Source organism: Eremomyces bilateralis (assembly GCF_010015585.1).
Source record: "Eremomyces bilateralis CBS 781.70 unplaced genomic scaffold P152scaffold_2, whole genome shotgun sequence".
NCBI lineage: Eukaryota > Fungi > Ascomycota > Dothideomycetes > Eremomycetales > Eremomycetaceae > Eremomyces > Eremomyces bilateralis.
The window spans coordinates 1984641-2012300 of NW_022985068.1; the positions used below are offsets into that span (position 1 = coordinate 1984641).

The window sequence follows — 27660 nt, forward strand, 5'->3', positions numbered from 1 at the left end:
AAGTTGCCCGATAACTTGCGCGACGCGAAACCTGCGATTTGAGATGTACGGCATATTTTCTGGCAGCCTGGCACCTCAACCTTGTTGGCGAGAGTCGAGGCTCGAAAGTCGTAACCAATGGGACGTCGCTGTCATACCCTCTACAGCTGTCACCTTGCCCGCGGAAGGATTTCATTCCTGGGGATATTGACATCCTTTCCAACGTCGGGACATATATCTGCCTTTGGACCAATCCGCAGAAGCCCTTCTTGCAGCGGATTTGACTGGATGAGGGGGGGTTCATTTGATCTCTATTCACACCACTCAGGAAGTCCACATCCTCTCGGACCTTCGCGAAACGCAGAGACTGAACTGCCGTTGGGCACAATTCATCCGAATGGTTGCCACGTGGAACCATCCAGCGATTCTTCTCTGGACTCCTATCCTCGAACGCTGCACCTTTTCGTTCCTTAAATCGATGCTTCTAACCGCCTCAGGAAGTATCCCGAATCCCGCGATGTTTCTCAAAAGGATGGGTGCAGACACGGCTCATAGGCTGATCGAGCACAACACTTTACACCACCAGTCTAGACTCTGGACCTCACATCAGATGAGAAGGAATATGGAACGATCGGTGAGACGACAGGATAGAGCCGGAACCAATCAAGTTGTACAAATGTATCTTGCCATTTTCGTACATAGGCACCAGGAGATGCCTCCGAGTCCTCGGACTTGTGCTTGTGCTCCTGATATCGACCCAGGGTGTGCGTTGCTGTGGGCTACCTTTTCGTTCATATAGGGCAGTCTTCAGTGCATGACTTCCTAACCAGTTATCCTATCAAACACTGAACTCTTTTAATGTCGAGTTTGTTTCAGTCAGGGACATGAAAGCGTGCCCGTCCGATTGGCTGCGGATGGCTGCTCTGATCGGCCAGGCAACAAGACCGCAATTCTGTGGCATTTTTTCTGAACTCCTTTCGGGCCAAATTTAGGATGAGCACTTATGGTCGAAGATTTATGAAAGTCTCGAAATAAGCGCTAATGATGCAAGCGATTCTAGTGATTACCAGGGTTTCCTCAACGAAAGGATTCGAATCGACGATGCCGACAAGTGATCAACGGTTTTAACTTTTAACCATCGAAGTTCGATGGAGAGTGGAGCACTGAGCACCATCTCAGGCTCTCAGCTCCAAAACATTGTTGTGAGTTATTTATATCTAACTAGACTGTTTCTTCCTTGTCCTTATTAGTTGTCGGTTATTCACGCTACAATTAACCAGTCAAGCTTGAAATCTTGCATTGGAATAGAACCCGTCGTCTTGCGCTGTTTCCGGAGTCTCTCAAGTCATTCTCATTCTCCAACTTGGACAAGCAAAAGGTCAAAGGAGGCGAAGTCGGCGTATAAGTTGGTCATCAGCTCTCACCAGTCACCAGCAAAGATCATGAGCGATATATCTGTCTGCTCAGCTGTCAAGTGTCAGTTAGCCCACTCCATTCACCCTCTGGCGCCTGGCGGAGTCTGGCGTCGGTATACCTACCAAAGTTACTTCACGATCATCCACCAAACCACTGGCGGCCAACCTTATTCCTGGAATGGGTCTGCAAATGCCAACTTGCCAAGGTCCTGTTCCTGCGTCAACCTCATCGTCGATCCAATCCCATTCATCGCTCCGACTCTAAACTCCATTTGTATCCCGCACCCTCGCTTAAGTCTACAATTATGGCGTCGGAGTACCCGATCAACGGATTCCCCATCCGTTCGCCATCGCAAATCCTGAAATCCAAGCCCAAGATAAGCGAACCCAACGATGCTTAGCTGTCAATCCGCAGTGTTTCTTCGATGTCGGCTGATGTAATTGGTGGTGCGTGGCGGAATACGAGGCAACCCGATTCGGAGCTGTGTGTCCTGGAGGTGTGAATGATGGGCCAGATCTCCCCAATCAGGGCTCGATTTCAGGGGTTTGGATGTGATGGCCGAATTTTATTCCCTGTCACGCCTGTCAAGCGTCGAAATCCTATTGTTGGATACACCATTTAGGAATCGCTGTCATATTTTTAAGTGTCGAGGAACATAATCTGCATTGAATTATTGCAACGTTGACGAGCAATTTACAGTAACAAAGAGTCAATGAATTCATTCCGTACAGTAGAGCAAGGGGTACAGCAGCATTCTATCCGATTGAATCAGTGACGACCAGACTGGTGTTCCCTGGGTTTACAACTTCCTGTTTTTGGTCGCCGCTCTTTGTTATGGTCCCAGGCCTGCGGCCAGTTCCCTTGGTTGTGGCTGAAGACGTGGCTGGTGGATTATATCAGAGAAGCAAACAAACATGGTAACACAGCAGTAGGGCATTGGAGAGGAGAGTCGCTATCTCGCGCACAAAGGTGCCGGGAGATTTCTTCTCTCTCTCTCTCTCTTCAGTTTAGATTAATGGAACTTGGTAATCGCAGACCTTGCGCATCCAGACCGTGTCAGCTCTCACGATTATTTCTATCTGTAATTCCTCCCTCTCTTTCTAGTGTCTATATTACACGACTCACGCTGACTCACTTTCATAAGGTTCGGGAGCTTCGGGTAGTGTACAGCTGACTTTCTCTGTATTGACGCCCTAGTCAAGGGAGTTGAAGTCCTTGGTTCAACGATTTACAATCCAGACCTCCAAAGACATTCCTATCATTCGGTTCTTGTACCTATCGCTACGATCGTGTCCTGTCTCCTTCTATGTAATATCTCATATCATATTAGTGATTATGTAGTCGCTTTCTCCGGGCTATCACTAGCGGGGGCGGCCCGCACGTGCAAACACTGGACTAACCATCTTTCTGTCAAGTGTCAACCGTCATGGCTTCGGATTTTCAGAAGTTCGGAGTTTAGATACCGTATCCCTGGTAAGCGGTAATTCTCCGCATTAAGCACAGCCTCGCGCTTCCCAAATGTCGGTTAACCTGTAATTATCTTCGGTATTAGAGGACCATTTCCTCGTTTCTGCTACCATTACCGAGATCGTCACTTCGGGACCGGCATAACGTGGCCTTTAAAAAGTCGTCCGGTTCCTTCTAATGTTCGAATCGCTGACACAGCCTCACATTTGCGTTTCATAGTCCTCTCTCCATTCCGACAATCTCGATTTCCTAAAACACGTGTCTACGGCACTCCTTTCATATTGTTTTTATTGCTAGGAAGTATTTTCTGAACTGATCATCGCCATGGCCAGCTATCTCAACTACGTCACCTCCAATTACTCCCTTTCCCTCCTCTCTATCCCTGCCTATCACGTCCTCGCGCTTCTCCCCCATTTCTACTCCTTCCACCTCGGAACCCAAGGCGATTCCTCCAAATGGCGCAACGCCAACAGCCGTGGTCAAACACACGCGAAGGAGATCCAAACCCGTCTCTCGCCCGCGCAATACAACCGTTTTGAGCGTGCCCGCGCCGCCCACGCCAATGCCATGGAGAACCTGCCGCTGTTCGTCGCGGCCGTACTGGCAAGCAAATTCGTCGCCATCGCGAAGGGGGAGTCTGTCGGGGAAAGCCTGGGGACGGATGCGCTCGCTGTGCGATTGCTGCTGGCGAGGGCAGTGTACACGGCCATGTATCTGTTCGTAAAGGATGACCGCGTGGCGGGGCTGAGGACGCTGGTGTGGTTGTATGGGGTACAACAGTGCTGGAAGTCGATCATCGGCGCCGCATGGGCTCTGGCGCACTGATCGGCGAGCATGGGAGACGGCATATAGGTCAAGGTTACGTTGCATAGCACCGCAAAGCAGAAAATATATTTGTAGTTTGATATTCCGATTGTTCCTATTATGACAACTAGGTTTGAATCGGCTACGCACGAGCACGATACCCTTCAGATCTCAGCCCCGCGACACTCCTCCACGGTCCTCTTGTCTGCTGCTCCCGAGTAGACGGCGACGAGGACGGCAGATGCTGAGAAGTCGGGGTTAGCGACGGCCTTCCAGCGATTTTGAGACCCCGCAGGCTTGCTTCCATCGATGCGATGTCATCAAACTCACTTGCGGTATGTGGCAGTCTTGATCCGGGCCGGACGTTCTCTTGACGGGTGTCCGCAGCCCACCCCGATGGAATGGCGAGGTCTTCCCCACCCGGGAGGCAGATATGCGTGGCGTCGAGGGTCTCTTGGATGTCGCGAAACAGGATGTCCATAGGACAGATGTAAGCGACCCGCGTGCTCTTGCACCAGGCCAGTACGTGACCACAGACGCGTCCGGATTCGTTTTGAATGACCCATGCTCCAGAATCGCCGCCAGCGCCAAATTCGCCACGAACGGCCCAGCTGCGGGAGAAGGAGCGTCGTTTGTAGATGCGGACCGCGCCCATGGTCTCGTTAATCCTTCCTTCCTTGAGCCCGCTTGTGCGTCCGAAGCAATGGACCGGACTGCCGCCGATCTTCCGGGAGTCGGCGATCTCCCGGGGATACTCGTCTTCGGCGGCAGAATACCCGTTCCGCGAGACTGGTTGCCGAAGGCTCGGACGCCATTGGTCTCTCCTGTTGCTGGGAGTTCGACGGAAACGGCCGCCTCCTTGAATAAGATTGTAAGGTTGCAGCCTCCCGTCGTCGATCTGGATTAGACTCCAATCGATCTCATGTAATAGGTCATCGAACACCGCCCGTCGGATTCCTGAGGTAGCATGTATGTGGCCGAATCGATTGGAAAGGGTATGGTCTTCATCTCGATCATCTGGGTCTGGAAAGAAGTCCACATCCACATCTGTGAGCGCCGGTTGCGTAACAATGATATCTTCCCCTTCTCCCTTCGGTATCCCTTCGACATCACCTGCTGTTCCGTCTGTTCCGGTCTCGCTAGCGGCCCCATCATCGTCTTCAACGTCGGGCTCTTCATTGTCGTCATCCTCATTCGACGATTCGTCTGACAATTCAAATGGCGTCCATCCATCCATCGATGTGTCAACCGCCGTCCCAGAACCGATGGTCCTGAGAAGGAATTCAGGATCGAAGCCGTCACGAGCACTTGAGCGGGCGGGACTGTCATCGAGAACGTCGTTTCCATCGTCCGAATCGTCCGAATCGTCATCACTATCGCTTGGTGCATCTAAGATATGATGAACGCTCATTCCGTAGGGCTTTCCGTCCACCATGATCACTCCGCCAAAAGAGACAGGAGGGAGATGGTGGTTCATGAAGGCCCCAATGGACGATCCACATAGGGGTTGTTCCTGGTAGAATGGATTGAGAGGCACCGGCTCATCGCTATCACTGTCCATGGACCGATGCAAAGGATGCGCCGGACGGTTGGTGCCACGGCTCGTGACCTTGGAGCGTCGAATCTTGCCTTTGCGAACTTTCAAATCGAACATGGAATGATCATAATCAAGCGATCGATTGATCGTGCCCTTCACCTTCGCCGTGCTGCTGCAAGTGACGAATATGGTTGGTCGAGCACTTGCCGGTGTATCGCCAACGCCGAAGAGGTCGATGCTCACCGTCTCATCAGAGTTGCGGAGCGCCCTACCAACCACGCGCTCAAGACCTGGAAGCACCTCATTGTGCCACTGGTCTAGTACCTCTTCAGGAAATGGAGTCTGCTGAATTCTCAGCTTGCGTCGCGGTTTTGGCTCGGGTGGGGTTATGAAAACAGCCGAAGTTTCTGTTGAGATGTCCCGGCTATCGGGTACAATGTAGTCCGCCTCCCTTGCTTCATTGTGAGAGTTCCTTGATTTGTCGATGTGGGTCGAAGTGCCACTTTCACCGCGACTTCGATGCGGGTCCATAGCAATGGAAACTTGCTGCCTGCCTTCGGTAATCGTGGATTGAATAGGATTGACCTGTTGTTTGCGATCGCGGCTCTCTCGCCACTGCTGGTGCGCGACACTAACTTTGCGACGATACTCTGTCAAAGAGAGTTTCTTGGTATGGTGAGAACGCCATGCACGAGCAATAATGTTTGCTGCTCGTTTGTACCGGGATGAGACCGAAAGGACCGAGACGTTGTCCTGTTTATCTGTTGATGCGACAGCCTGTGGCTCGGAAAGGTCTTCTTCGGTGATGATTTCTGGGTTTTCATTCCACCGAGCAGTTTGTCTGCGGAGGAAGCGTCCGGGATTCGCAGGCAAAGAATTGGATCTCCGTAAGTCCATCACGTGCGGGCTTGGTGGTTCTTTTACTGCAGCGGCCGACCGCGTGGGCCCTCGTTGACCCTCTAGGAAATTGGAGACGGAGGTGCTGATCGAAGCTGCATCATCTTTAACACCAATTTCCTCGTCCTCATCCAACAAGCAGCATCGTCGCAACCGGTTCAAGGCGCGCTCATAGAGCAAGCGGGAAGGCTCCGACGTCTGCAAACCCGTGGCCGTCTTCACAGATGCACCAAGAAAGTCCTGGACTACGTGCATATACGCCGTGCCGCATTTCGCAGCGAGTTTCTTCACGAAAGTGTCTTCAATCTTCAGTTTGAACTCGGTCAGTGAGTATCTCGGCTTGAAAATCTCAGCAATTGGCAACCACATTCCAATCTCGAGGAGGATGAGGCCGAGACTATAGAGGTCAAAATGCAGACCGTAGGACTTGCTGTTCCGTTGATTCGCCCGAGGGTCGTTGGGATGGCGGTAGATGTTCTGATTGGGGGCAGAAGGGGGCGGTTCGACGAGCGAGTCGGAGAAAAAGTCGAAGGAGCACAAGTACGGATTCCTCATGTCATGATTGGAGTATGTGTCTCCCAGGCTCTGGGTAACCGCAGCCGGCTTTTTGAAAAAGACGATGTTGCTACTGTTGATATCTTTGTGGACGAGCTCTTCATCATGAAGTCGATGAAACGCTCGCACGATGTTGTACGCGAGTTTGAACCGGATTTCGAGCGGAGGAAGTGTCGGGATCACCCTTCGAGAGGAGGTGTGGACTCTCGCGGTAGTTTTGATGAGTTCGAAGAGCGACGTCGGTCGAAACTCATCGAGGGACTTCTGTGAGTCCCAGGCGCCACCGTAGACGGATTTGGGTAGCTCGTAGACCATTCCGTAACGTGGCTGCCTTGGATCCTCAAAATAGCCTAGGCAGGGCAATACTCCGCTCGAGGCCGCATCGGAAGACGACGTGGTGGAGAAGTACGTGAGGAATGCCTCCAGTCTATCCTGCGGAAGCCGGACTCCCGTATCTCGATAGATGGGATCAAAGTTACAGAATTCAATCAGGACAGGGACGGTGGAGGAATTGAATTCGGCGAGTTTGGAAGGGATCCCGGGTGATCCGCGAGTGTAGTGGCCGATCATTCGCGAATTCGCGCGAACAAAACTCTCATATGGGGGTGGCTGCTCTGGGGGTAGGGAGAGACATGAGTAGTCGATCCGATGGGGTAGCGACATCGTCGCCAGGTCGGCCTTATGGTACGGCTCATAGGTGGAGACGAGGGTCTTCGACGTGGAAACTCTACTTACGCCGCGGGTAGATGGAGGGGTTGAAGGTGATCCGGTGAATTCATCGGACAGAAAGAGGCTGCGGTGGAATGATAATGAGGACCTCGACGGAGGATCGTCTTGGGCCAAGTGGGTCGGATAGGTGCCCTGTTGGACGGCTTTCCGTGACCGTGAGAGGTCGTATAGAATGTCGATGGAATTCGTAAGATCTTTCGCTAGCTCTTCATACCGCGCCCGGTTGGATGCGGACCATGTCGGTCTAGTAAAATCGACCTTTTCCGACGTGATATCCTTGGGGGCGTTGAAGCGGACGCGTAGGGTCAGCGATTCCACTTCGGTCAGGATGTCTTTGATGGTTCTCATCACATCTTCAACCATGTCGGTATAACCGGCGCGAGCTATGGATTCATCGATGGTCTGTTGGCTCCCTTCGGTCCATTCCAGGCCCCACGTGACCAACCGGTTCTTCTGAATGCGATAGCGTCGATGCAAAGCATGGAACTCGGGGGTGTCCAAAACCCTCTCTTGTTCCGTGATGGACTGGTAAGAATGTTTGGTGTCGGAATACAGTTGGGTCAAGTCATGTTTCCGAGCAAGGCCTCCCCCTAGAACGCTCTCCATTGTCGCATGCGACGCCATGTCCTGCATATCGTGGAAAGGAGATTATTCAGGGTCTTCTTGGGATCTTAGGATCTCTGCGGTACAATGGGCCATGAAAGCCGAGGGGTTTGACCAAGCTGATATGAAATTCGGAAATATTTAACGCAAATGACAGCAGAAGAATTGAACATACATCAATACAGGACGATAGACAGCAAGCATGGGGAATGATATTGGATAGTTGATGATCAAAGGCGGAGTGAAATGTTGGAGCCTAAAGAGGGAAGCGTCAGTCGTCAGTCGTCAGCGGTCCAAGCCTCCTTCAAGAGGCACGTGCGCCACAGTGATGCTGGTGTGAGTGGTGTCTGGTGAGTGCTGAGTGGTGGTTCAGGGGTTCATGTTGCCTTACTGCCTCATGTCTGGTGCAGGTGAGTGTCTCAGTGTAGCAGGCGCAGCCGCGCACAGGGCACTTAGTCAGGTGCGCCTATCAGATGCAAAGTAGAATTGCAATAAGTGCACAGCCACTGACGCAATTCTATATCTGAGTACATCACGTGCAGCTGCGCCTCTTATCATCAATCCATCCTCCACCTCCAATGACATCCCACATGGGCCTCGCAGAGAGGCCTGACGGGCGTATGAATCTCTCTCTCTCTCCCCCCCCCAATGACATCCGTACATTCCTCAGCCTTAAATCAGTAGTAGACATCAGTTTACATACATGCTTGACTTGTCTATGTTACACTTTCCCCACCCTTACATCTAACAGACCTTAACATCTTTGGTGTCTTTCGAGAGGGGCCGGCATCAACCACAGAAGAGAAGACGCCGAACCCCCAGATACCTGCCCACATGCTTCAAATGAATCAAATCATATGTAGAGTACAAATAATTGCTCCCCGCCCGCTTTTGTCAATGAAATCTTACAACTCCGCACTGTTGTTCGAGGTGGCATGGTGGCAATCGCAAACTCTGCTATGTTCAGTCCTGTGATCGTCATGCTGGCTCCATGAGTGCTCACTTGGAGACGAAAACACGCCCACTTTCCTGTCAATTCATCTGTCATATCCCATTCGAACGCTTTGGATCATGCCCACACCAGCCACAACCCTGATCTTCGCTCGATGCTGGCTGGGAACGAGTCAGCACTTGATGAACAGTTCCCAGTGCCGTCGTCCAGTCCTAGGCTCTAATCGAGCAAGTTCAATCTAGAATCCGGTGGCCCTGGGAACGCGTCAGCCGTGTCATTGGACAGTGGCTGCACAACAATATTGTCCTGTCCGAAGTCCACGAGAAGGTCGTGATCCTCCTCGACCGATGGTGGATCGATGTTCCTGGCCGGCTTAGGAGTGGGAGCCCCCCCCGGCACGGCTGGCACGCCCGCCTTCAGTCGGTATGTGCTTTCTATGGAGATTTTCTTGTGCGCGATGGCGCGTGTCCCGGAAGAAAGGCGGGGCGGTAGGGTTTGCCGGTTGGTAGCCGTTGTTCCACCATTCCTATCGGGGCTGTTGGATGCGGGTTGGATGGCAGGTGACGGCGCATACATACGCTGGGCTGGTGTAAAACGTTGATGGGCCCCGCGTGCGAGTGCCGCTGCTTCCGCCGGCGTAGGTCCAGGAGTCGTGGACGGCTGAGCCTGGTATGAGGTTCGGTGAAAGATACTTCCGAAATTTTGGGTGGTTTCTACCGTCGAGTTCGGGCGGTGAAGCTCTCCCCGCAGGGCCTGGATTTCCGTTTCAAATCCGTTCTGGGCGAACTCACGCCAGCCGGCCACATGAACTTCCTGTTCTTCTTGGGTTACGTCTGCAAGGAAACCGACCGCCCTCGGCGATCCTTCAGTTTGACGAGCCGTCTGGCTAAGAGCAGAGTTTGATTCGGGGCACATGAAACATCGACATGGCTCGCCGCAAATTTGACCACAAGAATGGCCACATGGAAGGCTTCGCTCGCATGACGATCGGCAAACGATTTGGTTGTGCGCAAAGCTACGGAATGTCAGGGAAGAGACGAAAAAATTGCGATATGACTTACGGATGGCAGCGAAGCTGGCATGGATGTCCACAGTCAAGCGGCGTGTCGCACTCCTCTCTACAACCTCCAGTCAAGTCGGCCCAATCATCGGGATCTATCATTATATATTAGTGAATGTCTAGGCAAGAAGTATGTCGATAAGCAGCTCACCCTCTAAGAACATTTTTCGGTCATGATTCTTGCAAGTAATCGGAAGCCAGAACCCGACACGCGATTTCGGAATGGCCCCTTGGGCCGTTTTGTGCCGGTACATCATGACGCAAATTTCACCCCAGGTGTTGCTCTCCCTCGCAAGCAACTCGGCGTTTCCGAACATGTAGAAGCCACGTTTAGCTCGGGAGATGGCAACACAAACGCGGTTGTCAACCTTGAGAAACCCAATAGTCCCGTTGTCATTGCTTCGAACCAGGGACAGAAGTACAATGTCATTTTCCTCGCCTTGGTATGAGTCGACGGTTACAACGTTGTGCCTTAGGTTCCGGAGATTGTTGCGTTGACGGAGTAGCCGGAGAAGGCGCTTGCGTTGTCCGTTATAGAAGGTCAGAATGGTCATTTTGGTGGTGTCAATCCCGTTCATCCATAGATACTCATAGAACCCGACCACCATTTGGGCTTCTTGCTCGTTCATGGCAGACATGTAGTCGTCTCGTGATTCGGGATAGGTGTGGCTGAAGAAGAACGAATTGCAGCCGCCCATGCCAGGTACGGGAGGTCGGTTGGCCGGATCTTTGACCGAGTCATGGTCTTTGATGAGATCTCCATAGATGGGTCGCAAGATTCGACGGATCTCGGGAATCATGCGACGCTGCCTCCGGAGTGCATTATACTCGACGCCATTGTTGACCAACCGCTCGAAGAGTGACAAGTTTAAGTTGACCGGGTCTCCTTCGTGGAACCGGATGTTGCAATGGGGTCGGAGTTGCAAGTGGTCTCCAACCAGAATCAAATGATCCAGAGACGGAATGCATGCCGCAATCACTGGCGCCTCTAGAGTCTCCGCGGCTTCCTCGATCAGGACGATCTTCGGCTTGATTACTGCGACCATGGCGCGATACTTGCTGAAGCCGGTGGTGGTCATGCCGATAACCCTCTGTTGGGCAAGGATCGGAACGTCTCGCTCGAACGTTGCCAGCCGTCGTTTTGTTGCGACCTCGTCGTAGATTTTCGCCTTGATTTTGAACAGTTCGGTAACCTTCTTGGTCACCTGGCGTTGAAGATAGCCGAATACACTCGGTCGATCCTTGAAATCGATTTTGTACAAGTCCGTATTCCGAAGCCTCTTCTCGCATTCCGCATCCGAAAGTTGAACCCGCCCTTTTGCCGTGAAGTTGTCATGAATGCTGATCGTGGTTCCTTTGAGGACCTCGAATTCTTCTTCATCGGTTGCGAATGTTTCCGCCTCCATTTCCCTGAGCTGTTCGAACTCAAGCTCCGCCTCTTCGAATTCGTATCCGAAATTATCACTCTCAAAAGATTTTCGCTTGAAGGTGAGGAGACTTCCAAGCCAGCTCCCCAAGAGTCCGGACTCTCCTTTGTCAGTCGTATCTGTCACGGCCGCCCATTCCGTGCCACCTCGTAGCAGAGACTGTGCTTGCTCGTCGGAAATGATTCCGAACTTCCTCAAAAACTCGGCATCAATCATGCATTTTGACCCAAGCTTGATCGGCTCGAGTATCAACGCGATATCCCCGGCCAATGCTTGAAGCTCTTTCCTTGCTGCGATGAGAGAACCCGACAGAAATCGTGGCATATCCAACCCGCAGCGAACTTCGTACAAGGTCCTCTTCTTGACTACATCCACGTCTTTGGAACGGCCACCAAGGCGGAGGAAGCCTGGCTCAAACTCTGCGATATGACGTAGAAGTTGATCCAGAGCATGGTTGGTCTGACAAGTCACGACGATCGGCGGATCTTCATCCGCCATATTATCAATCAGGGTTCGGATAGCTTGCACCGAAACATAGGTTTTGCCAGTTCCCGGAGGGCCTTGGACGATCGCTATCTTTTTCGTCATGATCCGGTTCAAAGCGCTCCATTGAGACACATCCATGACGGTTCTTTTATCTTCGCTCGGCCACTCGGTAAGGATATTCAGTCGACTGGTTTCGAATCGACCTTGGTCATCTTTCGGCATGATTGCACGAAGGTCGATGGTAGGATTCGCTTGCAGATATGCGGGTGCTTCGACATGTGATTGAGTATCGACGAGATGTTCGGCCAAAGGAAACCTTTTCATGTCAGCTTACATCTTGAGTTCCGAGGACCTACTCACTTCTCATGCTGCATTCGTTGCAGTGCCACTAGCGTGTGTTTTGCTGCCTCAAAATAGCTTTGTCGTTCCTCGAGCATGACATACTCGATATCCGGATCTAGTATCAAATCTTCCGATCGGGCAAAGAACAAATCGACCTCTGGGGGATTTTGTTGGACTCCACTCAAAGGTCGGGCGGCTATGGTTGCGACAAGACATGTAGTTCGGAAACAGTCATCGCGAGGACTGAGAACCACTAGTGAACCTTGAATCAATCGACTGGACTGTTCCCAATGGACACGTTTTCCGATGCGCTGAATGGAAAAGACAACTTTAACTGCCACCCCCATGGTAGAAGGGATCACAGCGGTTACATGAACCTTCTTCCATCAATCCTTCAGTTTCATAATTTGGGATCTCACTTACTCGGTCATAGAATCCAGCGGTAGATCCCAAATCGGTTTCGCATGCCCCGGGATCTGATCTGAGCTGTTGAACCGCATCACGGAGGGGCTTGACCGTATCACGGCGTAGCAGCTTATAGTGCGTTTCCAGGTACTTCTCCTTAGATTTCCAGGGACCATCGACTAGATTCCTCGGGCCAGAATAGTTGTCGGGGTCGTAGTCTAGAGGGTCGGTCTCGTCAAGGAACTCATTCGCGGTTGGCACCTCGGATTCCGATATCCAAGGCATGACAGGATTGGAACCATATTTGGACGGCGATTTGGACGCATATGTTCGGATCCTATTTTGGAGGGCACGGAATTCGACGAGATTGGTACGAACCGTCTCAATAAGAGGGTGACCGTCAGCAGACGTGCGATTAAAGTGAAATCGTCCATCAGGCGCACTCGATTCATGCCTTGGTGGGAATTCTCTCGGCATGATCGGCTCTTGATGAGTCGTGCGGTGGAAGCACTACGACGCGGAAAGATGGAGTCAGTGATGGCTCCGACCCATTACGCTGGTGGGGGAGTCGACGCACCTTATTCTTGGTCCGAAACGGTGGCTAAGAGATAGGAAGGGGGTGAAGGAAGGCGAGGAGCCAAAACCTTTTCCCAAACAGAAGAAGGCCGCTCCCTTGGATGCTGCTTTGGGTACTGTTTTGGATACTGACTGCGGCACTGAGTATTGGACTAAACAGAAGAGGTTTCTCGACCTCCTCAATTTTGGAATTCTGCAGTTTGGCTTGTAAAAACAGGTTTAATGGGTGTGGAGGGAAATTGAGGAATCCGGGAGAAATTAACAACGACAAACATCAGAGTGTAGTCGGATCATGTGGTTGATCGCCACGAGCGAAAGATTGCACGCCGCTGAGAACCGTACAGAATCCAATGGCTCAAGGCACGACGAAAAGTACCCACCGGTGTCGCCTGCTTGTCTAATTGAGTTCTGTTTCTGCTACTTTTGCCAGTGTAGTATTTAGCCACCTGCTTCAACTCGCTGAGAAAGAAACGGGCCAGGGAGCTGCAAGCTATAACAACCCTCTGCTTCAAGCGAGTCGTCAAAGTGGAATTTCCGACACTGGCTGGATGACTGAATACTCTCAAACATACTGATCACTGGAACACTTCAAGTATAGGGTGTGTGTAAAAATAATTGACAGTCAAACGGGGAAGAGGAGGACGCATTAGCAGTAGAATAAGAAGAATTGGGCTGCAATGAGCATCCAGGAGAAGTTCAAGACATGCAAAGTGAAGTTGCGCAAAGAAGATCGATATATCAAGAATGTCCGTGCGACCTGGAGGTTGGAGAGGGTCAATACCATACCTCTGATTCCCCTGTAAGACGACAGGGTATTCCTTAAGCAGTCAGGATGTGGAGATGAGAGCTCAGATGACCTAATGGGTAGATGCATGCTGGTATTCATTATCCTTTTACTCCCACATCCCATCATGATTGGAGGATGATATACCATACCCTTGGTCTCTCAATGGGATCGTTGCAAGATATTGGTCATACTGTCCGTCAGGATAGATACAGCTGCTCTCTGTATCCTCGGTTGTGTTGGTCATATATTGTCCTAGAACGGAGGCGATGGAATGCCGTCGAGAGGCTCCTTGTCGCATCGAAGATCATTGCAAGCAGCGGCAAGGCTGTCTTCAAGATTCGTTACCGCTACTTATCCGAAACTGCATGCATGAATCAAGTATCCAAGTCACAAATCAACTAGACACTTCCCAAGCACTGAGCCCTGAAGCCAAGGCGGATGGGTACTGGTCCTGTGTACTCCATCGTGTGTCTTCGGTCGGGTACCGGAAGCATCAAACAAAGAGCAGAGGAGTCCACAGCCAAATAGGATAGTCACAAGATGGTTAAATCATGATGCACGTAGGCTATAGATACAACAGAATGGGGATCCCATGAAGTCATGAATGGTCTGATTGCTTGAGGATGACATGATTAACGATGTGTCGAGAACTCGAGATGCGTGAAGCCGCGAACGAGGTTGAGTTTGGCACTCGAGCATAAACAAACCATACTGTAAATGGAATAGCGTCTACATCCAAAAGGAGCATAGCGTTGTATCAAGCCTTACCAGCCGCAATGCGGATGCGCTCCATCATCCCTGACCGACAGTGACAGCGTATGAGCAGTATGGCTTCCCCACGATCTGGTTCAATGAAGTAAACGATTCATACAACCCGGAGCGCATTGAGGGCACTACATTTGACTCTCTAGTCGTGTCGCCATCTCCTCCCTACATGCGAACCAAGCATGTAGAGAGCGATGAAATGACCCATCCACACACTTCTTTGTAACCTCCCGTTCCCTTTGAACCGTGGATTCTACCATAACGCCATTCCGACCTCCCACCAATTCACCGCATGCGATTATTGACGAAGCCATGGCCTTCGAGGATGATGAAGAGAACGGCAGCGGTAATGAACCCACCCGGCTGTACCCATACTTCATTGCTAATGTTCTTCCCAGGTTCTAGCTCGGATGAAGACCAAGATGAACAGATGATGGACGCTGACAATGCCGATGATGGTGCAGATGCGGAGGCAGATGCCGAGGGTGATGGAGAAGAGGATGCTGATGGCGACAACGATGATGATGATGATGATGGGGACAATGATGATGACGACCATGACCAGGAGGACGCCGATTCGCAAGGAGGTGCACAATCCATGAAGCCTCCTGCACGACCACCGACATCGATGCCAAATGGTCTTTCACCGAGGCACCAGCCGAATGCGAATGGTGTCATGACAAACGGGGATGCCCACCCGGAGGACCAGGTCAAACCTCCAACTCCCCAGGGAAATTCCACCCCGATACCCTTTCGACCAAGTGTTCGACCCGAGATGCTCACGGCCCCAACTTACGACATTATTCCCACCATCGCTGCTCCTCACAGCACATCTATCAATGCAGTGTGTTCTACATCGGACATGAGATGGGTCTTTACGGCCGGCACAGATGGATATATTCGGAAGTTCAATTGGGTGGACACTGCGAATGGAAAACTGGCTCTCACCGTCGCGCAAAGGCACCCATTCGTGGATAGTGTTACGAAGGCCGGTGTACTCCTAAGTTATTGGGACAATGAAGAAGCTCCAGGTACGGCCTATGACTCGGAAGAGCATTGGTTACGAAAGCTGACGAAACAGATCGCACGCCTCTGGATGAAGATACTCCGCCGTCCCCAATTTACTCTCTTGCAGTCCACCATCAGGGACTTTGGATACTCTCGGGGTTGGAGAATGGAGGTATCAACCTACAATCTGTACGTCATAACGAAGGGACGAGGATCGCAGCATTGCAAAAGCACACGTCCGCCGTTTCGGTATTGTCACTGGCAGACGACGAGACTTCGGTGCTCTCTGGAAGCTGGGACAAGACCATTGTAAACTGGGACCTCAATACGGGCCAAGTGGTGCGCACATTTGAAGGAAGCGGGAGTCAGATTTCGGCCATCGAGCGACGACCCCAGTCGAGCCTCCCGGTGCCTGAGGAATTGGCTTCATACCGACCGGTACCAAGTTCGACATTCTCGTCAAACTATGATTCTAAACCTTCGGCGAATGGATTTACGATGAACGGTACCACCGCCGACGATCATTCTTTACCTCGAGAGGATCGACCAAGCGACGTTCTCCCGAACGGCGAAGATCCCCCCGGCGGTTCTCCGTCACTCAACTCTCTTTTCGGCGACGAGGACGATGAATTCTCTAGAGCCATTGCGAACGGGATTCAAGCTAATGATGACGAGGATGCGGAAGGAGATGCGAATATGCAAGATGCTGGCGGACCCGTACAGCCACCCACACAAGATACTGCTGACCAGACCCTTCCAAACGGGGAACGGAATTCACCAGTTGCCGAAGCACCACCCACAAACGATGGCGAGAACTTGAATGGACACGAGAAAGCTCAAGAATCGGGTTCGTGGCCAAATGGTCTCCCTCTCTCCGATGAACCGCGCCATGCACAGGATGCCACCGACTCAACCTCAAAACCCATCGACTCCAACCGAAATACCTTCCTCGACGCCTCAATCGACGGCACGATTCGCATTTGGGATCAACGACAACAAAATCCGATTGCTCGGATTCTACCTGGTCCAGGTGTACCACCCTGGTGTATGAACGCGTGCTGGTCACCGGATGGAAACTTCATCTACGCCGGTCGCCGGAACAACACTGTCGAAGAATACAGTCTTGCGCATGGACTAAAAGCGCCGAGTCGAACATTTAAATTCCCATATGGTAGCGGAGCAGTGAGCGCAATCAAAGCAATGCCGAATGGGAAACATTTGGTTTGGTAAGTTCCGCTACAATCCGGTCGGAATAGGAGTCTAATAGTTTTCTAGCGCATCGCATGATATCCTACGGCTATATGATCTTAAAGACCAGGAGGAAACCAAAACACGACACTCGGTCGTTCCCTTCTTGATTATTCCGGGTCATCGTACTGGCGTCATCTCCCAGTTGTACATTGATCCCTCATGCACCTTCATGATTTCGACCGCAGGGAACCGAGGGTGGGAAGGGAATTCTACGGAGGTACTACTAGGCTATGAGATTGGCGCATCGAAAGCATAGGGCATGGAAGTCGTTGAGGCACCTCATTGTGTAGGTTGAACGACGGAGGATACCCACCACATCGGCGTTGAGGTTATTCATCATTAGAATGGAGAATGGGTCAGTAGGGTGTGATATCTAGGGTATTCAATGCCCGACATCACCGATTTTACTGTAAGTTCCACTATAAAATGTTAGTGTGCTACTACTCGTAACTTGTCAGACGGTGTGGTTTTGTGATCTATCTGCTCTGAATATCGTTAGGACAAGATTTCGAGTTATTCTTTCACCCCCAAATGTTTAGAACGGACTTTTCATGCAGCCCTAGTCCATCCAACCTCCTCACGAGTCATTGAGAATGCGGTATTCCACAATGGGCATTCCAACCATGGAGTTGGCCAAAGTCCACCACTAAAGCCCCAGGACAGGAGTATTTCATACCTCGATCGGGAATGCATTTTACATTGTGTTCAGCTCCGTTCGCGGGCGGTTCGCCCCCTCCGAACGATCGGCAGAAAGATCGACAGTATGTTGCCAAGTCCCAGCACCGATCCGCGATGAGGAAGACATCGAGTCCGAATGGCACCACGTACGTACAGAAGTTTAGCAGCGTTAGGGTAATGCAGTCATAGCCTCGCAGGCGTTCCAACAAGAAAAAGCATGTATACAGTACCATCCCATTCACACCAGGGCACCCGGTGCAATAGACCACCTACTGTCAGCCGCAGGAGAGTCCTGAACCCAACGAGCCTGTTTGTAGACAACCGAGTCGAAGGCAGTGATGACATAAGCATATTCGAGAAGGGCGATGTTTGTGGATGATGATCAATGGTGTCGTGTCTAGGGGGTGGATGTGGATAGGGTTACATCACTCATGATCTCACATTCAGACAAGTTCGGTAGACCTGGTGAGATTCGATATACTTTGAAGCATTGGAATCTAAGTGGTACAAATGGCTTATGTGTGAAAGGTGTGAAAAGTGTGAAGGGTGAGGAGAGCGGGTGTTGGGCGCGTCTTGAAACCCGACCGAATCAACGGATCGGGCCAGGCTGGGGCGAAGGCGTGAAGGATGATGAGATGGAGACGAATCAATGGATCAAATGAATGGTGGATGCAGTGGACTGTTCATTTCTTATTTTCCTTGGGGCTGTTGGTGGTTGGCGAGGATGAATTGAAAATGAATTGAAAACGGACTTGCTAGAGTTGACACTGTGATACTCCCATAGTTACCTATCTCCCAATTATTACCATATTGCCTTCTCGCTCCCTCGATTGCCCTCTTTCTCCCCTAAGGGATCTCCGGCTTTCGCCCCTCTAGAAGTTGAGGTCTTTAAGCCCAGCACTTTAATAATAATACTGCATTTGAGTCATTCCGCTCTGACACGCCTGTGTTTCCAAACTCTTGCTGAAGACGTAATACTGGTATTCGGTAACTACGGAGGAACCGACAAAGTATTAATCGCTCCTACGACGAGTGCTACGCCGCGACGCTTTCATCTTATCCCTACATTAATTACCCAACCAATCCCAAGGAAGTGTCATTACTTTGGAGTCTAGTTAGCCGTACCGGTGTACTGCTAATTATCGCTTGCTCGTTGGAAGACTTGGAACGTGCTGCTTGTCCCCTCCACCCGTCCTACTACTCATCACTTGCCGTATCCTGGTTTCCAACTTACCTACGTACCAGCTCCAGCGTTTACGACGAACCTCCATCTTTTCCTTCGCTTCATCTTTACTCCTCGTGCTCGACTGCCTACTTCTATCCCTCTCCGCACGCCGAGACTTGCTGGTATCGTCGCCTACCATTCGTTTCAGCCTTCTCCGACTTGTCCTTGTTCATCTGACGCCCACCTGAACCTCCCGACAACGATCCACGTATCTTGCCTCCCTGCCGATTCAGCAGGTTTGCTCAGTAACGAGAAACCCACACCCCAAGACTTATCGTCCGAAAGCGCTGCTGCCTATCATTGGATTCAACGTCAACATTCTCTACCCGGGTTGAAAGCATCGCGCCAACGTTCAAGATTGCCCATCGAATGCCCACTCGGCCAGACCGTCGAGTTCAAGACTAAGAAGATTGCCATTCTCACAACCCGACGGCATCGACCTACGGATAAGTGATCCAGGATATCAAGCTCGCCGTTGTGGTGGTTGACTCGACCGCTTCGGACGATATCCATCACCCCGGAGGTTGGGCTGCCATACAATCCTAACCCAAACGCAGCGACGTGGTGCATTCTAGAAGTTAATCAAGTGTCACTGCCGGCCTGGTCCATAAATCCCTGAAGCTAGATTACAAACCTCCAGATCGGACCCTCAATCACCCTCGTTGGACTTGATCCATCCGGGATCTCATCATCCTGCGTCGGTCGGTGGCACCCTCGTGCTACCTATCATCTTCCTCCTTTATATCCTTCACCGCTTCCTAAGCATATCCCCGATCCACAGACCGCTCATCAATAATCCCCTCCGCCCGAACTTGATCACAATGTCTTCCCCCGCCCCACTTCTCCGACCTCCCATCCCCGGCGCTCGAAGCAATAGCGCATCGAGACCACCACGACTTGGCCTTGCGATACCCCCCTCACCCAATGTACGACCAGTTGTAAATGGCTCGACGAGCATCCCGGAGCTACCCAAACTTTCCACATCCGAACCACCTGGTCTCCGACTAAACACACCCATGGGAACCAATGCTACTCCACAAGAAGGCGCTCGTCCGCAACGGAGACGACCGCCACTGCTCATTCCGGGTATATCGGCAGGTGGGTCGAGTGATACGAGTGATCTATCAGGAAGTGTGGGGGGTGAATCACAAATGGGTCTGCCTACTTCGGCCACGTCAATGGCAGACTACGCTGCTGCCATTCGAAAAGAACCAATATCTGCCGGTTCCTCATACTCTGGGGATGGGAAGGAAGGGGGCGCCCCCATGGAGCGAGAGAATAGTGTCAGCGCCTTGCTACCGGACCTGGAAGCCTTGAGCTTGGAGAAAGGGAGACCGCTGGACGTGGACGATTTGGATGATGCTAGCTGGAAAGCTGCTAGTAGGGATGGCCGTATTGAAGAACTCGGGAGCTTAGGAGAAGGTGCTGGCGGGGCCGTGACGAGATGCAAAGTGAGAGGGGGAAAAACGGTGTTTGCACTGAAGGTATGGTGTCGGTTGATTTCATTGTTTTCTGACGAAGAACTAACTCCGGAAGATCATCACCACCAACCCGGACCCCGATGTCAAGAAGCAGATCGTGCGAGAGTTAAGCTTCAACAAGCAATGTGCGTCGGACCATATCTGTCGATACTACGGCGCTTTCATGGACGATAGCTCCGGGACCATCAGCATTGCTATGGAATACTGCGAGGGTGGCTCTCTTGACAGCATCTACCGTGAAGTCAAAGGCCTGGGCGGACGAACCGGAGAAAAGGTCCTCGGAAAGGTCGCTGAAGGAGTACTCAAGGGTCTGACCTACCTCCATGAGCATCGTATCATCCATCGCGACATCAAACCCTCGAACATTCTGTTGTGCCGCGACGGCCAAACGAAACTTTGCGATTTTGGGGTTTCTGGGGAGTTCGGAACCAAAGGCGATGCGAATACGTTCATTGGAACAAGTTATTATATGGCCCCTGAAAGGATCACTGGCCAGTCATATACCATCACTAGCGATGTGTGGAGCACGGGAGTTACTCTACTGGAAGTTGCTCAACACCGATTCCCATTCCCGGCCGACGGAACCGAAATGCAACCTCGAGCTGGCCTGATCGACCTTCTCACCTACATCGTTCGACAACCGATTCCGGTCCTGAAGGATGAACCGGAGAGCGGCATCAAGTGGAGCGGGAATTTCAAATATTTTATCGAGTGCTGGTAAGTACACAAACCGATTACTTGGTTGATATGCTAATGCCATGTTAGTCTCGAGAAGGACCCAGCCCGACGAGCTACACCATGGAAAATGCTTGACCATCCATGGATGGAAGAGATGAAAGCAAAGAAGGTCAATATGGAACACTTCTTGCGACAGGTGTGGGATTGGAAGGATTAAGCAAGGTTGAATGACCGCAAGTCGACCAGCGACTTTGAGTGCCTCAGGGTGCCTTTCATTCCAAGGCACTCTGCTGTAGAACAGAGGAATCACCGCGCCGCGGGCAACTTTGGGAATATAAGAGGTATATTACGCCGTCGGGCGACATGTATGCTCTGCAAGGGGGAAAGGATTCATGGATGCCACTTGGTCTATCTGCTGGCATTAGATGGAGCGACCGTAAGATAGGTCTACTGGTGTTTTTGGTAAGAGACGAAGCATCATGTCATCACATAAACCATACCCAAGCGAATGGAATCGTCTAAGGAAGCATCAGCACTCCACATGTGGTAACGTGAACAAGAAGCCAGCAGTGACTATGCTGAATAATACGCTTATACGCGTACCTGCTGTCACTACCTTACCGTGCTTACCTCCTAGATCTTCAACGCTCAACCTCATCCAGTTCGCCCACAGTCCGCTGTCCTTCGCCACTTGATACACGGCAGATAGCACGGGTAGCACGTGATTAGTGTGGCAAGTCCGAGTATCACGTGACCCTGGATGTTTCGTGACTGCGCTGAGATTCTTTTGACACTGCATCCACGACATTTGTCTAGTTACTTTTCGCTTTATTGAAACTCGATATTCAACGGATCCTAAGTTCATCCAAGAAATCGCTTCAAAATGGCGTGGCGCAACCAAGGAATCACTGGTTCCAACAACATCCCGTTAGGAAATCGCCGCCGTTTTGGCGATGGTGATGGGCCGCAAGATGGCTTCACGCCATCGGAGACTGGGAGTCCAGCCCCAGACCTGAAGCGTGGACGCAGTCCAATTCGAGGTAAGCATCAAACAAGATGACAACACTACTTGCGAATCCTAACTTTTATCGCAGAGTTGAACCCCGACGGCACGAAGAAGCGAAAGAAGCGAAACCGATGGGGCGATGCGACAGAGAACAAGGCCGCGGGTCTCATGGGATTGCCGACAGCTATCATGGCCAATATGACTACTGAACAGCTGGAGGCTTATATCGTCCATCTGCGCATCCAGGAGATCAGCGAGAAGCTGCGGATTAACGATGTTGTCCCAGCTGAAGGCGACAGGTGAGTGCCCGTTTTCCGTCTCATCTCCGGTAGCTAACCTCGAGCATAGATCTCCATCCCCTCCTCCACAATACGACAACTTCGGCCGTCGCGTGAATACTCGAGAATACCGTTACCGAAAGCGTTTGGAAGATGAGCGGCACAAGCTCGTCGAGAAAGCGATGAAGATGATCCCAAACTATCATCCACCATCTGACTACAGACGGCCTACCAAGACCCAGGAGAAGGTCTATGTGCCTGTTAACGATTATCCAGAGATTAACTTCAGTATGATTGCTAACCCTCGATTTCTAACCCATAACTACCCAATTTCTGTATCTTGTAGCTTCCATGCACCTCGTAGGGTCATGGACAAGTTGCGCTTGATTTCTCTAACTTTGCTTTCATTTGCGTCATCTTGCAGATACTAACACTTAGACTTTTTCCTACTAACAGTTGGACTACTTATCGGACCACGTGGAAATACTCTAAAAAAGATGGAAACCGAATCTGGCGCAAAGATCGCCATCCGTGGCAAAGGATCTGTCAAGGAAGGAAAAGGTCGATCTGACGCGGCTCACTCCAGCAACCAGGAAGAAGATTTGCATTGCTTAATCATGGCCGATTCGGAGGACAAGGTGATTAAGGCGAAGAAGCTCATCCATAACGTTATTGAAACGGTACGTTACTCCTCCCTCGTTGAGACATCGAAACTGACAGGCATAGGCCGCTTCCATCCCAGAAGGACAGAACGAATTGAAGCGGAATCAACTTCGCGAACTCGCAGCCCTCAACGGTACTTTGCGAGACGATGAAAATCAGGCCTGCCAGAATTGTACGTCTCCATTTTCCATCATAGCTTTCTTTCTAACAAATTACAGGCGGCGAGATCGGTCACCGAAAATACGACTGCCCTCAACAACGGAATTTCACCACAAATATCATCTGCCGAATCTGCGGTAATGCAGGCCACATGGCACGAGATTGTCCCGATCGTCAACGAGGTACCAATTGGCGGAACGATGACCGAGGTCCTCGCCCAGCTGGCAGGATCGGAGCTGGAGATGCTGTGGATCGCGAATACGAATCCCTCATGCAAGAGCTGTCGGGTGGTGCCGCATCCAGCGGTGCCCAGCAAAGGATCGAGTACAATGATGAGGGTTACGGTGCTGCAGCTGGTGGCGAAAATCTCAAGCCCTGGCAACGTGGTCCAACTGGGGCTCCCGCGCCATGGCAGCAACGAGACAACGATCGCGGTGCCTCAGGATCGGCTCCCGCGCCATGGGCTGCTGGTGGAAGCGGTAATCGAACAAACGACAGCTACGGATATGGCCAGCAGCAGGGATATGGTGCCCCTCCGGCTCCATCTGGGGCTGCACCTTGGCAGCAGGCAGCGCCTCCCGCTCAAGCTTCAGGTTACGGGTATGGATACCCTGCCGGTGGTTATGGTGCGCCTGGTGCACCTGGTGCGCCACCTGCGCCGGGCATGTATCCTGGGTATGGTGATAGTGCGGCTCCTCCACCTCCACCTCCGACTGATGCTGCTCCTCCTCCAGTAAGTAACTGACGATTGTCCATTTTGTTTTACCATCATCTGACAAGCTCTCAGCCACCGAACGAGCAACCTCCTCCACCTCCCCCTGGCGCTTGAAGTTCCGCGCAGTTGCCCGGTCCTTACGTGCAAGGGGTTCAGTGTCCTTCGAGACACCTCCGTGTTTCGAGGAGAGGAGAATTGAGGTCTTCACCCAGGCCTGGTTGGTGCGTGTCCGTTCGTATGCCGGGTTTTTTACCCAGGCGTTTCCTGGCGATGGTATTGAATGTATTCTAGAAAATTGCATACCTGATTTGTAGATTCATTCCAAATCTGGGCATGCATAAGTTGTGTTTCAGACTAACGTTAAAGGAAGACTATTCGACTTCCTCAGGGGCAGTAAATATCAAGACGGATTGCTGCATCCGGGGTATAAAAAGTTGATTGCCTTTTGCCTTCGACGTACACCCCCAGCCTATTAAAACGGAGAATCGAATCAGCTCCCTAAATTAAAAAGAATATAAAGGGGGATCTCTGTCTTTAAGAAAGGTAATAGGGCGCAAAAGCCGGCAACGATTGAGGGTCCTCGACGCCCTGGGGGTATACTTCAGGACCATCAACAGGAGGCGGAAGCACGCGACGATTCAGAGTCCTTGACGCCATGAGATTATGCTTCGGGGGGATCAATTTCTTCCTCCATATGCTGCGTTGGGTCACATGTGTTGGAATGTAATTAGTTTCATTTCATCCGTTATGACTTTGCCTTCAATCATTTCACTATTTCACCATTTCACCCAGTTTCGCCGCTCTTGTTACTTTTCCTTCGCTCCTGTTTTCTCCCTCATCCTTAATCAACATCCCGTACAGCAACATCACGCTTCCTGGGGATACACCGCGTCCATTTCTGTAAGTACTTACGAATCTCAAATTAGATATGCATCTCTTTCAACAGTGAGCAGCAACAAGTTCGTCGATGCAGACAATGGAGTCGATGACAATGAACAACGCCGAAATCGAGCAACTCTCTGTCACGTAGGTGAAGAAGGTCAGGTATCCAACGTCAACTTGACAAGGCGATCTGGGCTTTCGAGAAGGAGAAGCTAGAAGTACGGGCATCCAATGCCGAGCAGGAACTCGCTCAGCTACTTTGGAGGGACCACAATCAATACTCCGAACTCGACCCCAGTCTCGGTCATCTACAAAACTGCTTGGCCATTGAGAAGAAACGCATAGATGGTTAAAGAGGGTCTCCGAGATGAAGGCGACCTATAAGCAGGAGATAGCTTCTCTCCGGGATGAGATCCAGAAACTACGCGAAGAGGTGGATGCTCTCCAAGGCGAGATTTATCAGCCTCGCGGGTTGGCTCCCTTCTTGTGCTCCCAGGAGCCGTCCGCCTCTATCCTGGAAGCTTCAGCATCTTCCTCGGCGGTTGGTCCCGCTCCGACCCCTCCTGCTCCTCCTGCTCCCTCACACCTAATTCTGGCGTTCCCACTCCCCCTGTCGCTCAGCCTACTCCTATGATACCCCCGCCCACTCTGCTCTATCCACTTCCCCCATCAACATGACGCAGGATGTACGCAAATGTCCTGGTCAAGTCCCTTTGCCCCTGCAATATGCTGGACCACGCTTGTGGCGGGATTGGCTGCACACTACGCCATTTTTGTCCCTGGGGGTGGTTTCAATCCCAGAGCGCCTACTAGAATTGCAGGTCCTACCCCGGTGTGAAGTCACGGGGAATTTGCCCGAAGGATCACTCGGTCATGCCGATATGTGATGATTCTCTCTGGGTCAAGTTTAACTATCCTAAGGAAGAGGCATGTGGTCAATGCTCGAAGATGCACATCGAGCACCAGTGGGAGGAAACGGTGAAATACCTGAGATGGTTGTCATCAAGCCATGATCTCAATACGGCTTGCTATTAATCGAGCTGGTTGCATCTCTTTATCTGAGATGGACGGTCATCCACATATCGCCTCAATTCGGCATGCTCTTCTGCTAGGTGTCGATCATTTCATCATTCCGCGTCTAAAAGTATAGATAGAACCATCAATATCAACACAACTTGCTGTTGTGCTCTGCTGTCCACTTGATGAAATAACACCCACTATATTACCAATACATGGTGATCCCGTAGTATGCGTGTGACGACTCTACCAATCTCTGGGAGACCATCGTTCTGAAAGTTTTGACTTGTAGCGCCAACATCTCCATCCAACAGATGCTGAACCACAACTCACTCCATACAAGTAGAACCCGGTCCAGAGTTGGCGTGGACGATATGGACGGTCAACATGGTCAGTTGAAGTGCTGACGTGCCTTCTGTACGTCGCTACAGATGGCTTCATGCTCTGGGTTGCACTGCTGCCAAGTCAGGGGCTCCAGAGGTGTGGTGTTCCAGCAAACTCCAAGCAGTAGCTGCCAACCTGGGTTTATGTTGTGGCGCAGACCATCTGCTCCCGCCTCACTGCAGCTCTACAGTACTCCCAACTCCCGCCCTTGCGTAACCTAGGTAGTGAAACGCCTACATATAGTCCATACACTAATCGCCAATACACTGCATCATGTTTCTCTATTGTTCAATACCTGCCACACCGTCTACATCAATGTAGTCGGGTGCTGGGTACCAGGAGTTGTTTTCAGTTTCCTTCTGTCTTTCATTTCTGTTTCAGTTTGGTGGGGTAAGGCCGCAAGGCTACAGAGCTACAAGACGCCAAGGCCATAAGACTACAGGGTTCCCCTCCCTTACCTCAGCAAGCTCAGGCTATTTGTGGTCGTGCCTGAGGCAACAAACCACACTATACCTAATCGGTCAATGCAGTTCTCGAACAAATAGCCTGAGGATTCTGTCAATGGTTCACACTGACTGTTCGATAATTTTCATGTGTTTTTCACGATTTTGGAAACCTCACTTTTGCATATTCTTCAATAACAACACAAGGACTTATTATAATTACCCTTAAATTCACTGGGCTGTGCAGCAAGATATACTTTATCTAGAATTTGAATTTTTTCCACTCCGGATGCTTGTGGCTTGCAAAAAATGCTGATATGTAAGGAACCAAATTGCATCAGAATCGTCAACCAACCACCGCAGTTCGAGTACCAGTTCGTAGCTATTCTCTGCTCTCTGGAGACGTTGGGTTCAGTCGTACGCTGCGCCGAGAGGAGATTCGATCTGAAATCGTCCAAATTTCACTGGGTTGTCAAGAAACGATAGAAGATTCGATTGAACGTGTCAATTTTACTGTGTGATAGCTCGTTGTGGAGGAAAACGAGGTTGAAGTGATTAAATTGCTCTCATACAAACAATCTCGACTCAGGCCGAAAATCAATGACAGGATCCTCAGGCTATTTGGTAGAGGACCATACCAATTAGGTATAGCGCGGTCCGTTGCCTCAGGCACTACCACAATGGCCTGAGCTTGCTGAGGTAACCCCTCCCAACCACATTCCCACGTGACTCCCTATTCTCGACTAGTTTCGTAATTTCGTCTCTTCAACACAACACAGTTATTCGTTGATTAATTTTGTTCTGAAAATTGATATATATCAAGCATCAGTGGTGTAATGGTAACATTTCAGCCTTCCATTACGTAAGCTAATCAGGCAGCAACCTGAAAGCGACGAAAAGATAGCTGGGGCTTCGGGTTCGATTCCCGGCTGATGCATAGGATTTCCTTTTTTGGATTTCCCTTTTTGAACACTTCTTGAGTGTTTCCTTTCCTCCTTCGCACCT

The 27660-nt window shown here is 51.1% G+C and overlaps 6 protein-coding genes and 1 non-coding gene across 7 annotated transcripts; 5 read left to right on the plus strand and 2 right to left on the minus strand.

Moving 5' to 3' along the window:
• The first annotated feature begins 2935 nt into the window (after positions 1-2935).
• On the plus strand, positions 2936-3775 carry P152DRAFT_454952 (uncharacterized protein). Its single transcript, XM_033678689.1, has one exon. It carries the CDS (start codon positions 3187-3189, stop codon positions 3685-3687), a length of 501 nt encoding a protein of 166 aa, XP_033538354.1. The 5' UTR covers positions 2936-3186; the 3' UTR covers positions 3688-3775.
• Positions 3776-3808: 33 nt separating this feature from the next.
• Positions 3809-7990, minus strand: P152DRAFT_388602 (uncharacterized protein; the record flags this gene model as incomplete). Its single annotated transcript, XM_033675938.1, has 3 exons — positions 3809-5658; positions 5713-7345; positions 7391-7990. 3 exons carry the CDS (start codon positions 7988-7990, stop codon positions 3809-3811), a joined length of 4083 nt encoding a protein of 1360 aa, XP_033538355.1.
• A 1168-nt stretch (positions 7991-9158) lies between these two features.
• Positions 9159-12944, minus strand: P152DRAFT_470711 (uncharacterized protein; the record flags this gene model as incomplete). The annotated part of the gene is made up of 5 exons (XM_033680997.1): positions 9159-9954; positions 10001-10094; positions 10151-12228; positions 12273-12631; positions 12678-12944. 5 exons carry the CDS (start codon positions 12942-12944, stop codon positions 9159-9161), a joined length of 3594 nt encoding a protein of 1197 aa, XP_033538356.1.
• Positions 12945-14818: 1874 nt separating this feature from the next.
• On the plus strand, positions 14819-17612 carry P152DRAFT_505248 (WD40 repeat-like protein). The gene is made up of 4 exons (XM_033682426.1): positions 14819-15133; positions 15186-15818; positions 15869-17021; positions 17071-17612. The coding sequence occupies exons 1-4, from the start codon at positions 15100-15102 to the stop codon at positions 17300-17302; spliced, it is 2052 nt and encodes a 683-aa protein (XP_033538357.1). The 5' UTR covers positions 14819-15099; the 3' UTR covers positions 17303-17612.
• Positions 17613-19645: 2033 nt separating this feature from the next.
• Positions 19646-21456, plus strand: P152DRAFT_135042 (MAP kinase-like protein). The gene is made up of 3 exons (XM_033673806.1): positions 19646-20433; positions 20486-21147; positions 21196-21456. Exons 1-3 carry the CDS (start codon positions 19771-19773, stop codon positions 21323-21325), a joined length of 1455 nt encoding a protein of 484 aa, XP_033538358.1. The 5' UTR covers positions 19646-19770; the 3' UTR covers positions 21326-21456.
• A 535-nt stretch (positions 21457-21991) lies between these two features.
• P152DRAFT_470714 (uncharacterized protein) lies at positions 21992-24043 on the plus strand (the record flags this gene model as incomplete). Its single annotated transcript, XM_033680998.1, has 7 exons — positions 21992-22148; positions 22203-22413; positions 22463-22680; positions 22849-23072; positions 23119-23227; positions 23274-23947; positions 24002-24043. 7 exons carry the CDS (start codon positions 21992-21994, stop codon positions 24041-24043), a joined length of 1635 nt encoding a protein of 544 aa, XP_033538359.1.
• Positions 24044-27477: 3434 nt separating this feature from the next.
• Positions 27478-27592, plus strand: P152DRAFT_t11. Its single transcript has one exon. It is a non-coding gene; the product is annotated as a tRNA-Gly (tRNA).
• Positions 27593-27660: the final 68 nt, after the last annotated feature.